The following is a 14,874-nucleotide window of genomic DNA, read 5'->3' as shown; positions in this document are numbered from 1 at the left end:
TTTTTATTAATATTATTTAAACGTTGGTAAGCAAACAAAATAAGCTATCACTCACCTGATTTTGGCCCATGCCATGACACTGATACAGGATGATTTTTCCTCCTGCAACATTGTGTTCATTTGGTGGATTATAATCAAAGCAGTAGTTCATCATTCCTTTGTTCTTTAACTGGGGAAAACACACAGAAGGGTGGATATTAGGTTATATTGCAGTGAATAGGCAGTAAGGTATAGATCCCTATTCATTTCTGAAAACTGAAATCGAATACTTTTTTAAAAAGCAAAACTATAATGTTCTTGGTCAAATTGGTGTTACATCAGTCAAAACCTCCCTCAGTTTGAACTGTATAATAAAAATAATCTTTAATTGCAGTAATTGTGCTTTCCACTATCCAAAGATAATAATAATGGTAAATGGTTGAATATTCCTTAATGTGTTCACGGGGTAAGGGCTTCTTGAGATCATAGCGAAAAGACATTTTAGCCAATATCCTCAAGTGGTAATTTTAAAGCATCAACTTAAACAGTTAATGTCTGGAAATTACTTCAAGATATGATTTCTTTAAAAAAAAAGACTATCTATATTTCTTTATAAATGCAATGAAAAAGCCAAGGGTATATTTTCCCCACAAATTTCAAATGGAAAATGCCGTCTTCAGTAGCTCCTTTCCCTGCTATGCTATCCAACTTCCTACCTGCAAGGAAAGACCAGAGAGAGAAGAGAACAGGCAGAGAGAGAAGAGAACAGAAGAAATCAAAGGGTTAAGAACATAACAACAGGAGTAGGCCATTTAGCCCCTTGAGCCTATTCTTCCATTCAATCAGGTGATGGCCGATCTGTGACTTAATTCTATACACCAACTCGCCTTTGTCCCACATCCCTTGACACCTTTGGGTAGCAAAAGTATATCAATGTCAGTTTTTAAAATAAGCAATTGATCTAGCATTAATTGAGTTTTCAAAGACAGCACCAACTCTACCATTCTCAGTTTGAAGTGATTCCTAATTTCACTCGTGAAAAGTATGGGTCTAATTTTTTGACTATATTTTCTACTCCTAAACTGCCCAGCTAGCAGAAATCGTTTCCACTGACCATGCATGTTCCCCTTAATATTTTGAAAAGAAGGCCAGAATATATAGAGAAAGACCGACCTTATCCTTAAACTTTATACAGAAGATATATCAGAAATCTGCAATGTGCGTCCACACAGATATTGCATTGGCAACAACAGAAAATTCTAGCCATGAAGCATAATCAAAAGGACCACGTAGTTCAAGACAGCAGCTCAACACCCTCATGTAAGGTCAACTAGAGATGGGCAATTAATAAAGCCTTGCTATTATTGTCCACATCCTAATACCTTTTTTTTTAAATTATTTGTTAGGGAGTGTCTCCATTCTTTTGAAATCATATGCATTCTAAGAGAAACAGTAGGGTTTAACCTAACTTACTTCAATGAAGAATGCAAGAACACAAGAATTAGCAGCAGGTGTAAGCCATTCGGCCCCTCGAGCCTGCTCCACTATTTGATAAGATTATGGCTGATCTGATTGTGGTCTCAACTCAACTTTGTCTGCTCCCCATAACCCTCGGCTCCCTTGCTGATCTAAAATCTACCGAACTCAGCCTAGAACATATTCAATAACACAGCCACCATTGTTTTCTGGGGAACAGAGTTCCATAGACTAACAGCCCTTTGAGAGAAAAAAAAGCCCTCTTTCTCTCAGTCTTAAATGGGAAACCCCTAAATTTTAAAACGTGTCCCCTAGTTCTAGACACACCCCCTCTCAAGGGGAAACATTCTCTCAAGTCCACACTGTCAAATCCCCTCAGGATCTAATATGTTTCAATAAGATCACCTCTCATTCTTCTAAACTCCAATGGGTATATGCTAGGCTTGTCGACCCCTTTTGTGTGGGGGGGATGACCACATCACATAAAGCAATAAATTGATATTTTTCTAAAAAGCGTAGCTAATAAAAATGTGTTAGGAAATAGAAATAGTTTAAGTAAGTTATATGTATATTTGGGTGTGTTAAGGATAAGGTATCTTTCAGTTAAGGCTGATTTGTGTTTCTGCTTGTGTATATTAAGAAAAGGAGAAGTTGAGTTTGTAAAAAACATATCTTTTTATTTTCTGTTGGATTGTGGATTAAAATTACAATGGCTGCAGTTTGAAAGACATGTCCACTGGAACAGGATGAGAGATATTTACAATGTTGCAGTCCTGGAACAGAGTATACCATGAAAGACAGGATGGTGCCAGAAAGGAGTCCTGGACCAAGGGAGCTGCCTGGCAACAATGTCTTAATTGGCTCCTGACCAGGTGACCAGGGTTTATGTGAGAAGCAGTGCAGCCAAATGGCTCCTAGCCTGAAAGGAACAAGACCTAAAACCTCTTTCTCCTGTGTGAGGAAGATTCCATTAATTCCATAATAGCAGCTAGCTGGCTTTTCTCCTTATATCTCTATAACCTGCTCTCTCTGAGAAAACCCCTGTCAAGAGACAAAGGGGAAAGTCACTGTTAGAGGCATTGAAAGACAAGTGCTCAACCAGTGAACTGAATACTGAAAGTGCAGGAAGACCACCTTGTGTCATCAACAAGAACTGAAAGGAATTTGGAAGACATCGATCAAAATAAACCCACTGAACCCTATACTCCGGAATTGGTGCTATTGAATTGTTTTATCCCACCCTTAAAACCCACCTTTTGTGTGTCTTGTGTGTGTGTGTGTGTGTGCACCCGCGTGTGTATATATATTAAAAAGGATTTAAGGGGGCAGAGTTTAAGTTATAGTGTTAGAAGTTAACAGTTCATATTTCTTTCTTTTACCACTCGTTAACAACAGTTTGTTCAATAAAGTAATTCACTTGTTAAGTTTACAAACCTGGTGCTCAATTTCTGTTAACCTAAATTAAACAGTTGGGTAGAATTGGGGCAATCTGGTGGTTTGGTCAAACTTTTTCACATTTGTCACAGCTCGGGGAGCAGTGGGGCTTGACATTACAGCCCTCTATCCCCAGCGGCTTGTGACAAGTTGCAGTTCAACTTTTAAAGGTGCCTGCATTGTAATGAGATTTTTATGACTCTTGAAGGGAACTTAAAACAAAGTAAAAAAAAGAACTGCACTGTTGCCTAGCAACAGGGGTCCAGGGAAGCAGATGCACATGCACACACAAGCAGTTTGAGTACAGTTGAAAGCAGCTGCCAGAGAGAGACAAGGAGGAACAGGAACCTGGAAAAGGTCCTGTTAAGTGAAGTTAAGAGTGAGGAGCAGAGGAAGGCTCCAAACTTAAAGGGAGAAAGCTGCAGGAAGCAGATTTAAAATGATATAAGCTTGCAAGAAGCTTGAAGGGCCAAGGTGATAGCTGAAGGCCAGCAACTCTTTGCTATCGGCATGTGAAGCAGTGGCGTACTGTTGATGGTTGAGTCCATGAGAAAGAGTGCATGGAAGCAAGCTTGAATGCACGTGGTGTCCCAGGAGAGAGGAACATGGGTTCAAAAGCCTGGAGGTGGATCCTTGCGGAAGGCATCTGAGAGAAAGTGTCAGTTTGGGAGAAAATTTCAGAAGCAAGTTCTTGGAAATTGGAAACCCTCGTGTGAAAGACAGAGTTCAGCGAGACTGGTTGGCTCACAGTATGACAAGAATCTAGGGAGAGTTGAAGAGATATCCATAGTATCTGTTTGGAGTGGTATCTGTCACTTGGTTTCAGAGCGTGGTGTGTCTGACCACAGGTCGCCTATTGGTTTACATGGACTGTGTGCTTACTGTGAACATTAATGTATAAGATGGTTTTTGTAATTTGTGTTATCCTTACAAATCTTTATATATCTGTAAAAGTATAGTTGTGGGTTGTTACAAAAGTACAATAATTTTGTAACAATTTTCAGGTTTATTATAAAGTAAGTTTATGGGTGCTAGTATCGTTGAGTCTCTCTGTGTAATTTAATTACATTTGGAGTCAGGCAGATTGCAAGTTTGGAATTATCAAAAAAAGCTAGGTGTAGAAATGCACTTGAAATGCTCATGAGTAAACATAGATGCTGACTTAGCATGTAAAGTATGAAGGAAATTTCCATTTTTTAGAAAAATGAAGGGACTGTTTGGATTTCAAGGGGATGTTAGTCTGTTTACAACTAGCCAAATAAGCAAAGCTAAGGATTATGCTTATTTTTCCCCAAAGGTTAATGACAATATTGGCAACATGAAAGTTTCTATATTATGAGAAAGGTACAGTTTCAACAACATATGGAACAACAGAATTTACATATTAAAGAGAGAGAAACGTATATAAAGATGAATGAAAGGCTATGTGAGGAAAGGGCCTTTTTTTAAAATTCATTCATGGGATGTGGGTGTTGCTGGCTAGGCCAGCATTTATTGCTCATCCCTAAATGCACTGTTCAGAGGGCATTTAAGAGTCAACCGCATTGCTGTGGGTCAGGAGTCACATGTAGGTCAGACCAGGTAAGGGCAGCAGATTTCCTTCCCTTTTTACAACAATCGGCAATGGTTTCATGGTCATCATTGGACTTTTAATTACAGATTTTTATTGAATTCAAATTCCACCATCTGCCATGGCAGGATTCCGACCCTGGTCCCCAGAGCATTACCCTGTCTCTCTGGATCACTAGTCCAGCAACAATATCACTATGCCATCGCCTACCCATAGGCCATGTAAGATCTAACAGGAGTATGTGAAACAGCCTTCAAGAAGCCTCTAACCATTTGTGCATAAGTCTGCTATGTTAAGTAACTGAAGTTGGGGAAGCCATTTGAAATTCCACTGTCAAGTGGGTATTCCAATTGGTTGCTGGTTTTGTTTCAAATCTAAAATCATTTTTGGACAGTTGCCATAGGGGGAGTCAGGTTAATTAGGAATTTTAGGAGTTATTCTCTTAATTTGTAGTCTTATGTATGTGTTTGAAATCTTTTATTTTGTTAATCAATATTCTAATTTAATTTATAAAACATCTAATGGTCTTGGTGGACTCATTACTTCTGAATTCAGTGTACACAGGCTCTGGTAATAAATACAAATTGCAAAACCGTTGTGATAGCGCGACCAAGTTTCCCTTGTGGATTTGGTCTGCCTGGCACACATCATCTACCACATCATAACAGTGTGGAGGAGTATTGAGATATAGCACATCTTTTGTTTAATAAATATTTTGTGCTTTTGTTAAAATATCAGCAGCTGACTCCTGTGACTCTGTTCAGTAGCCACTCTCCACGTATCTAAACAAAAAATAAAAGTTAGGATCTATCAAGCCAGATTCCACCCTGGGATCAGGCTTTTCCCAGTAGTAACATCAATTGAGATCATAACAAAGGACCATTCCAATATAAGAGAGAGGGGGTGTGTGTGAGTGTGTGTCTCACTCCCAGTCTCAGGGTGTTTATTACTCTTCATTACCTATACGTTTTTGGGTATGGCAATGAAGGTGAATGAGAATCTTGAGACTGGGAGTGGCACACGTGACATGCGCACATCCCTCCCTCCCAGTTCCTGCAATGCTTATCTCTCCCCCTGGGCCCACAGCCTGCCCCTCTCTCTCCCCCTCCAGACCCTGCAGCACTTTCTCCCTTCATGCCACATAGCACCTTCTCCCCTTGGGGCCCCGTGCACAATCTCTCCCCATGTCCCACAGCACCTTCTTCCCTCGGGCCCCGCAGCCCCTTTCTCTCTCCCCATGCCCTGCAGCACCTTCTCTCTCTTCTTTCCCCCTGAAATCCTCTCTCTCATCGCACAATTAGGCCCATGGATCGTGTTGGGCATGCGTTATATAGGCCAACCTGCTCAAGCTTAATTGTGCAATGAGAAAGGGTTAATTAATAATCTTGTTGTGTGGGGTCGTCTGGAGAAGTGACCATAACATGACTGAATTCTTTGTTAGAATGGAAAATGAAGTAGTCTGTTCTGAAACTAGGGTCCTAAATCTAAACAAAGGTATAACGAAGGTATGAGGCATGAGTTGGCTAAGACAGTTTGGGGAACATCATTAAAAGGCAATAGTTAATATTTAAGGAACAAATGTATACATTTCAACAGTTACACATTCCTTTCTGGTGCATAAACACAACAGGAAAAGTAGCCCAACCATGGCTAACAAGAGAAATTAAGTATAGTATTAGATCCAAAGAGGAGTCATATAAAGTTGCTAGAAAAACTAGCAAGCCTGAGGAATGGGAGCAGTTTAGAATTCAGCAAAGGTGGGCCAAAAGGTTGATTAAGAGAGGAAAAATGGAGTATGAGAGTAAACTTGCAAGGAACATAAAAGCAGACTGTAAAAGCTTCCATAAGTATGTAAAAAGAAAAAGATTAGTGAAGACAAATGTAGGTCCCTTATAGTCTGAAACAGGAGAATTTATAATAGAGAGCAAGGAAGTGGCAGAGCAATTAAACAATTACTTTAGTTCTGTCTTCACAGAGGAAGACATAAATAACTTCCCAGAAATACTAGGGAACAAAGCATCTAGTGAGAAGAAGGAATTGAAGGAAATTAGTATTACTAAAATATTAGTGCTGGAGAAATGGGACTGAAAGCCAACACATCCCAGAGCCTGATAAACTACACCCCAGGGTACTAAAGGAGGCGGTCAAGGAAATAGTGGACGCGTTGGTTATCATCTTCCAAAATTCTGGAAAAATAACGGCAGATTGGAGGGTGGCAAATGTAACCACACAATTTAAAAAGAGAGAAACAGCAAATTACAGACCGGTTAGCCTAACATCAATAGTAGGGAAAATGCTACAGTCTATTATAAAGGATGTGATAACAGCACACTTAGCAAATATCAACGGGATTAAACCGTGTCAACACGAATTTATGAAAGGGAAATCATGTTTGACAAACCTACTGGAGTTTTTTTGAGGACATAACTAGCAGAATAGATAAAGGAGAATAGCGGACGTGGTGTATTTGGATTTTCAGAAAGCTTTTGATAAAGTCCCACATAAGAGGTTAGTGCATAAAATTAAAGCACATGGGAATGGAGGCAATTTATTGGCATGGATTGAGAATTAGTTAGCAGACAGGAAACAGTAGGAATGAATAGGTCTTTTTCGGAGTGACGGGTGGTGACTAGTGGGGTACCACAGGGATCAGTGCTTGGGCCCCAGCTATTCACAAATATATCAATGATTTGTATGAAGGAACCAAATGCAATACTTCCAAGTTTGCTGATGACATAAAAATTGGGGGGAATGAGAGTGGTGAGGAGGATATTAAGAGCATTCAAAGTGATTTAGACAGGCTCAGTGAATGGGCAAATAAATGGCAGATGCAGTATAACATGGATAAGTGTGGAGTTATCCACTTCTGTAGGAAGAACAGAACGGCAAAGTATTATTTAAATAGTGATAGGTTGGAAAATGTTGATGTACAAAGGGACTTGGGTGTTCTTGTACACCAATCACTGAAAACAAGCATGCAGGTGCAGTAAGCAGATAAGAAGGACAATGGTATGTTGGCCTTCATTGCGAGAGGACTTGAGTACAGGAGCAAGGATGTCTTACTGCAGCTGTACTGGGCCTTGGTGAAACCTGGAGTAGTGTGTGCAGTTTTGGTCTCCTTCCCTAAGAAATTATGTACATTTCATAGTGGGAGAGCAGTGAAGGTTCACCAAACTGATTCCTGGGATGGCAGGATTATCGTATGAGGAGAGATTGAGTCGACTAGGCCTGTATTCACTGGAGTTAAGGATGAGAGGGGTCTCACTGAAACGTATAAAACTCTGACAAGGCTGGAGATTGGATGCAGAGGTGATGTTTCCTCTGCCTGGGGGGTCTAGTATAAGAGGTCACAGTCCCAGAATATGGGATAGATGAGAAGAAACTTCTTCACTCAGAGGTTGGTGAACCTATGGAAGGCTGTGGAGGCCAAGTCACTGAATATATTTAAGAAGGAAATAGATAGATTTCCGGACTCTAAAGGCACCAAGGGTCATGGGGAGAGAGTGGGAGTATGGCGTTGAGATAGAGGACCAGCCATGATCATATCGAATGGTGGAGCAGGCTCAAAGGGCCGAATGACCTACTCCTGCTCCTATTTTCTATGTTTCATAAGATAACCCCTTCATCCCAGAAAACAGTCAAGTGAACCTCCTTTAACTGCTTCTAATGCAATTTTATGCTTTCTTAAGGAGACCAAAAATATACACAGTACTCCAGATGTGGTCTTACCAACGCCCTGTACAACTGTAGCATAATCTCCTTACTTTCATACTCGATTCCACTTACTATAAAAATGCCAACATTCCATCTGCCTTCCTAATCACTACTGCACCTGCATACCAACATTTTGTAACTCGTACCAGGACACACACATCCTTCTGTACTGTAGAGCTCTGCAATCTTTCACCATTCAAATAACATACTGCTATTCTATTCTTCTTGCCAAAATGAACAAGTTCACATTTTCCTACATAATACCCAATCTGCCAAATTTGTGCCTACTCACGAACTATCCAAATTGATCTGTAGACTCTCAATGTCCTCTTAAAAATTTAGTTTTCTCCCCATCTTTGTGTTATCAGCAAATGTAGCTACTAGAGGCAAGAGAATTTGTCCAAAAATTCAGTAATAAGAGTTTTGTTGCAACAAGCAAAAAAACATTTACTCAGGAGAGTAAAAGAGTAAGGCAAAGTTCTTTGATGACACCCCCGATAATGCAGGGCTCCCTCAGTACTGCACTGCAGTGTCAGCCTTTGATGTTAGTGCTTAAGTGTCTGAAATGGGACTGGATCCCACAACCTTCTGACACAAAGGTGAGGATACTATCAACCAAGCCATAGCTGACAAACCAAATTGAAAAGAAAGTAGTTTGCCCTTCTAGTGCAAGTGCAAAAGTTCAGTGAAGATCTGTAAAGTTTATCGGTTCAGACAAAACTGACACTTGGACAACAACTCAGTATTTGGGATTGGGAATTGCCCAGGTTTAGCACAATATATTTACCATTCCAAAGAAACCTGGTCGATCCTCAGGTACATGGATGTCTGGGTAAACATTCTCCAATAACCATTTGAAGTTTTTACATTGTAGCTTCTCTCTGAGTTTTCTTCTCTCTGTTACATCACCATATGGCTCCTGTAAATCCAGAAACGTGGGGGAGAAAATTAAAGCCATGTCACAGTAACTTCAAAAATATGAAATGACATTTATTTTGCCTCTGCATTTTTACCAATTTTAAACCAGCTTACTGATTCCTTAACTTTCAAAAATCAAAAAGTGGGTGTCTACACATAATCAAGTTCAACTCCTAAAGCAGGTACAATGCTTTAAGTTTTAAAATCAGACAGTGTATACTGGTAATACTGGAACACTGACTTAATTATACAACTTTAATGACTACAACTCACCAAACGGGCATGTGGATTTCTGTGAAAATACAGTTCTTTATATTCATCCATCCAGACTTCTGCAGCACGTACGCTATTTGCCAGGGCTTTACTCCTTGAGTAAGGAGCTTGTTTGGGAAAAACATGACCTACATGAGAACAGGGATGAATTTCTAAGGAACCTCCACACTGCCATATCTGAAAAACAAACAAATTGTTTTGATAGAATATACACAAATTCAGATTTTAAATTGACTAATATTTTATACTCCCATTAGTTACATCTTGTATATTACATCATTTTCTGGACTTGCTCCAAACTAAATTTTCCATGCTATGATCCTTTAAACTTGAGCATTTCTAGGATGGGTTTTTTGGTGGTGGGGGAGAAGGGAGAATGGAGGGGGTTGTGTATGAACTAGTGGTAATTAGGACAAGAGCACTGGCCAATTTTTCTCATTCCTTGCGCAGATGTTGAGATTAAGTGCAGCTTCCCACAACCATGACTGAGATCAGTGCACAGTTTAGGGATCAGCACCAAGGCGCCCCAGGTCTATATAACTCAGCACCAAGCCAAGAGTGAATTTAGACATTTAGCTAGCAGAAGATCTTCATCTTAGGCATTAAAAAGCTTCAGGAACTTTCAAGGAATTGCTATGTGCCAAATACATTCACAGAATCAAAATTGCATTTAGTATCTTATGACAATACCAAGTATAGCATGAATTTAGGTACCTGCATATAAACAGCAAAGAGTTTGTAATTAAATGATTCCTTAATGAAAATGATTCAAATTAAATACAGAATTGAAATAGGAATACCTGGGCGCACCAACACCAAATCTAATTACATTAACTTTTTCCCTTTAAATCAGGAAGTGAGGCAAGGTAATTAACTCACAGGTTTGTCAGGAAACTGACATGACAGTTTTGAAAATTATTTTCTCACCCCAGCCCCAACTATACTGCAATGAGGTGGCAGTGGGTATGAGAAAATTAGGGGAAGATCAAATGAATGTCACTGCCATTACCAAAGCAGTACCTTAAGCAGGACAGGTCCCCTCTGGAAAATTAACCCAAGACTATCTAATTTTTCCTCCAAAGTGAGGCCAAAGGAATTATTTTCCATTTAAAATTCTACATTTCTAATGTAAGGACAAATTAAGCTCTTACTCTGAAAGAAAATTCCAAGTTCTCTCCTCCCCAGACCTCCATTCCTGTGTCATACGTGCCCAGATACTCAAAGTACTTCTTACTGACAGCGAACAGTCCGCCAGCCATGGTGGGAGATCTGGTAAGATAGAGCTACTTCAATTATTTAGAAATAACTTTTATGACTGGATTCTAATCAGCAAAAAACATGATCAAATTAGTAAAAGCTGTAATTTTAACCAATATTCCCATTTATCTGTTGAAATAGTCTAAAGCACACTCCTCAAAGAACTGGCAGTGCTGATTATAAGCTAACATTTGAATAGTTCCATTAAGCATTAGTTTTAGATGGTTAATTTCAGGTCACATGCTGTTTGTTAGACAAACACAATGCTAATATAGTAGCACATATAGGTAAGGAATCACATAATGAATAAGCTTACAACAGGGAACAAATAACAAATTAATAGCTAGCTGATACAAGACAGAAAGCAGGCAGAGGTAAGTGGTGGTTATTCAGAGTGGCAGATGGTAAAACATGGGATCTCAAGGATCAGTGCTGAGACCACTGTTGTCCACAATTTATATCAGAATTGAGACTCTGAAATCAAAAACACTATTTGAAATTTAGTGGGCATCACAGTCAACACTGAGGACTACAACCAATTACTTGAAGATACTAATAAACTTGTAGAATGGGCATATATTTGGCAAATGAATTCCGACACGGGTAAGTGAGGTACTATATTTTGCTAAGAAAAATAAGGAGGTCCCACATTATTTGGAAAGCAAAAGTCTAGATGTGGTGGAGGAGCAAAGGGATCTGGAAGTACAAACACACAAATCACAAAGTTGTGACATAGTTCAATAAGGCCATACCAAAAGCAAATCAAGTACAAGATTTATTTCTAGAGGGATAGAATTGAAAAATAGAGATGTTAAAATTGTATCAAAGCTTGGTTAGGCCACACTTGTGTACAGTTCTAGTTGTTATGCTATAAAAAGCATAGCAAGACACTTGGAGAGATGCAAAAATGATTTACAAGGGTGATACCTGAACCACAATGTTATAACTATCAGGAAAGGATGAACAGGCTGGGTGTTTTTTCTCCTGAAAAAATGAAGGCTTAAGGGGTAACCTAACAGCAGTCTACAAAATTATGAAAAGCTTTGATGTAGTACACACAGAGGGTGTTTCCACTTTTGGAGTAAAGCAAAACTAAAGGCCATCAATCCAAGATTGTGAGCAAGAAACCAGATAGGGATTTCAGAAGAAACTTCTTTAACTAGATGGTGAGAAAGTGGAACTCACAGAGCACAAGGAGGAGTTAAGACTAATAGTATGGATGTACTTAAGTGAAACTAAAAAAGCATGAGAGAGAAGGAAACAGAGGGCTGTATTGATAGAGTTAGATGAGGAAGGAGGCTTGAAAATAAATTACAAACTTACATCATTCAATAAACACTAAATTTGTGTTTATACTAGAAGATATCACTCTCAAAACCATGAACAAAATAACTTAGTAGAAAACCACAGATCTAATGATTCTAATGATTATGCAGGAGTGGAACCAGTGGGTATCCTACATGAAAAGAAAAATACAACAGGGGGTCTTTCCTGCAAAAACAGAAGGCAAGATAATTTATCCAAAGATTATTAGAATGATTATTTAAATACATCACATGGCTCTCACGCATTGGCTTCAGGTCTGCTTACCTGGGGATGACAATTTCTCACAATGTGACTAGTAGTATGTTTGTCATTTCAAAGGCCATGTTAAAAGTATTACAGTGGGAATTTATAGATTGTTTTCCTCAGAGGTCTCGTCTGGGAATGTGCATGTCCATCAAACAAATTTCATAATCAACTATATCCTTCAGTAAAGGTTCTGTGTTAGACATCCATTGTGGCAAACAAATGTCACATTTTCCCTCCAATTTAATTGACTGACAAACTTGTGTATTTTAAAATATTGCTAGCAAAAAAAATATTAATCACCAAGTTCCTCCACGGATGGTGTCACATACAGCAGACTGCTTTAAATTCTCACAAAATTAAAATGAGTTCTAATATAACAGGTGGCGTATCATTAGTTCGGGAGGTGGGGGTGGGGGGAATGGGGACAGGATGTATCTTACACATAGGTGGTACTAGAGCTTAAAATTTCCACTGTGATATAGACAGTTCTAGCTTCAACCTCTACTTGGTGCAGAGTTTGTTGATCCTTTAGGCACAACAGGCATCAGCACTCGGAAGCTGATGGAGAAGGCAAGGTGAGGCTCGGTTCTCAGTCCTGATTGCTATCTAGTGAGAGCTGTTGAAACGTGTGACTGTTAGTTGTGAACAGGATCCAGCAGTGCTGTGATGTTCCCAATGGTCTGTGACCAAGGATACATGAAGATGATTGTGAAAGTTTATTCTGGCTAACTCATCACTGTCTTAAAAGGGAGGAATAAAAACAACTTTCGCTTCATAAGAATGACTAAACTCTACCAGCTACTTTTGTTTTTAAATGATAAAAATGCTTGCAACTACGCTTAATTCTGTGGTCCATTTTATTATACACTGGATATATTCCTGCTAGCAAGCCTGAATCAGTAGGGTGGACTAGAGAGATACCCCACCGTCTGTATTCCAAACCCTACTAAGAGATAGGTACAGAGATATGCTTGCAGAATCTGAAAAAATTATCAGACCTACCAATCTTGATACATTGGAAACAAAATTTGGCCCAGTGGCAAATAAACAGCACCAGCCATTCAGAACAAAACAGCTGCACATTAACTTTCTACGGGATATTGCACTGGAATTTACTTTGGACAGCCAAAATGCATCTTCCATAGGGGATCTGGAACCTGTGTGAACAGGACAAGCAACTGTGCACCAGCTGCACAGAGGCTGAACTTTAGAACTGTTTGTTAAAGTGAAATACAGGGAAGAAATGAGATTAACAGTGTGAGGTAAGAGACAGAAAAAAAAAGTGTTTAAAGAAAAATGTTTTTTTAAAATCTCCAAAAACTGAAAGAATGAGGCTCTATACCTGTAAAAGTCAATTTTCAGTGGCAGAGAGGTTGTTTGGCAGGAATTAAGACTTATCACATCATTAAAAGCTGGCTTACATTGGAATGGGCAAGCCCAGAGAGTCTCCTTATCCATAATTGAAAGGCTGGAGGCCGGAAGCCTGCTTAGCAGGGCCGAAGCCTACAACAAGTCAGTATATAAGGGGTGTGATGGAGGTCATGGTATGTGTGCATGCACATATTTGGGGTGGGGGGGGTGGCGGTGAGGGTCCATATTGTTCTAAATTGTGGAAGAGGGATTGGATGGTGTTCAGGACAGTCGGAGCACACAGACCGCAAGGCAGTGGGGTGGGAGGTAAGGAGAAGGAAGGTGGCATATTAAACAGGAGTAAGCTTATTGCTCCTGCTCCTTCTGGCCCACAAACAGTATTGTAAAAAGGATTTAACTCATGGATTCAGCTTTTGTCACACCTTTAACTTGCCAAGTTTCCCAAGGCCCAGAGAACGCATTAGTTGTCACAATTGTAACAACCAACCTCATTATAATATTTAAATAATCAACCCTCTTCCTTTTAGGGAGTTGCCATACACACACCTCCTGCATTAAAACCAAAGTTGGCGGGTTCAGTTTCTGTTCTAGATTTTTTTTTGTACTTTAACCTTTGAGACGATCTGAACTTGTCCATTTTTGGGAACTAAGTTGCGTGTCTTAGTGTTTTTTTTATTCTTTCCTGGATTGTGGGCATCACTGGCAAAGCCAGCATTTGTTGCCCATCCTGAATCACCCTTGAGAAGGTGGTAGTGAGTCGCCTATTTGAACTGCTGCAGTCCATGTGGCGTAGATACTCTCACAGCACTGTTAGGAAACGATTTTCAGGATTTTGATCCAGTGACAGCAGTATAGTTCCAAGGCAGGGTGGTATGGCTTGGAGGGGAATTTGCAGCTGGTGTTTCCATGCATCTATTGCACTGTCCATCTAGGTGGTAGAGGTCGCAAGCTTGTAAGGTGTTGAAGGAGCTTTGGTAAGTTGCTGCAATGCATCTTGTACATAGCACACATTGTTGCCACTGTGTGTCAGTGGTAGCAGAAGTGAAGCTTTAACTTGGTGGATGGGATGCCAATTAAGCGACTGCTTTGTCCTGGATGGTGTTGAGCTTCTTCAGTGTTGCTGGAGCCGCACTCATGCAGGCAAGTGGACAGTATTCCACCACACATCTGACTTGTGCCTAATAGATGGACAGGCTTTGGGGAGTCAGGAGGTGAGTTACTCACCAAAAGATTCCAAGCCTCTGATCTGCTTTTGTAGCCACAGTATTTATATGGCTGGTCCAGTTCAGGTTCTGGTCAATGGTAACCCC

General features: G+C 39.8%; 1 protein-coding gene across 1 annotated transcript in view; it reads right to left on the bottom strand.

Annotated features, from left to right (window-relative positions):
• galnt12 (UDP-N-acetyl-alpha-D-galactosamine:polypeptide N-acetylgalactosaminyltransferase 12) overlaps positions 1-14,874 on the bottom strand; it is a 70,256-nt gene that overhangs the window by 11,509 nt on the left and 43,873 nt on the right. Inside the window, exons 5-8 of the mRNA XM_041184582.1 lie at positions 10,516-10,633; positions 9,365-9,541; positions 8,961-9,092; positions 56-169 (exon numbers count right to left, since the gene is read on the bottom strand). Coding sequence (XP_041040516.1) covers positions 56-169; positions 8,961-9,092; positions 9,365-9,541; positions 10,516-10,633 — 541 coding nt within the window. The remainder of the gene's footprint in view (positions 1-55; positions 170-8,960; positions 9,093-9,364; positions 9,542-10,515; positions 10,634-14,874) is intronic.

This window comes from Carcharodon carcharias, chromosome 3 (genome assembly GCF_017639515.1).
Source record: "Carcharodon carcharias isolate sCarCar2 chromosome 3, sCarCar2.pri, whole genome shotgun sequence".
NCBI lineage: Eukaryota > Metazoa > Chordata > Chondrichthyes > Lamniformes > Lamnidae > Carcharodon > Carcharodon carcharias.
The sequence above is the reverse complement of the archived record's forward strand: the minus strand, read 5'-3'. Positions and strand labels throughout refer to the sequence as shown.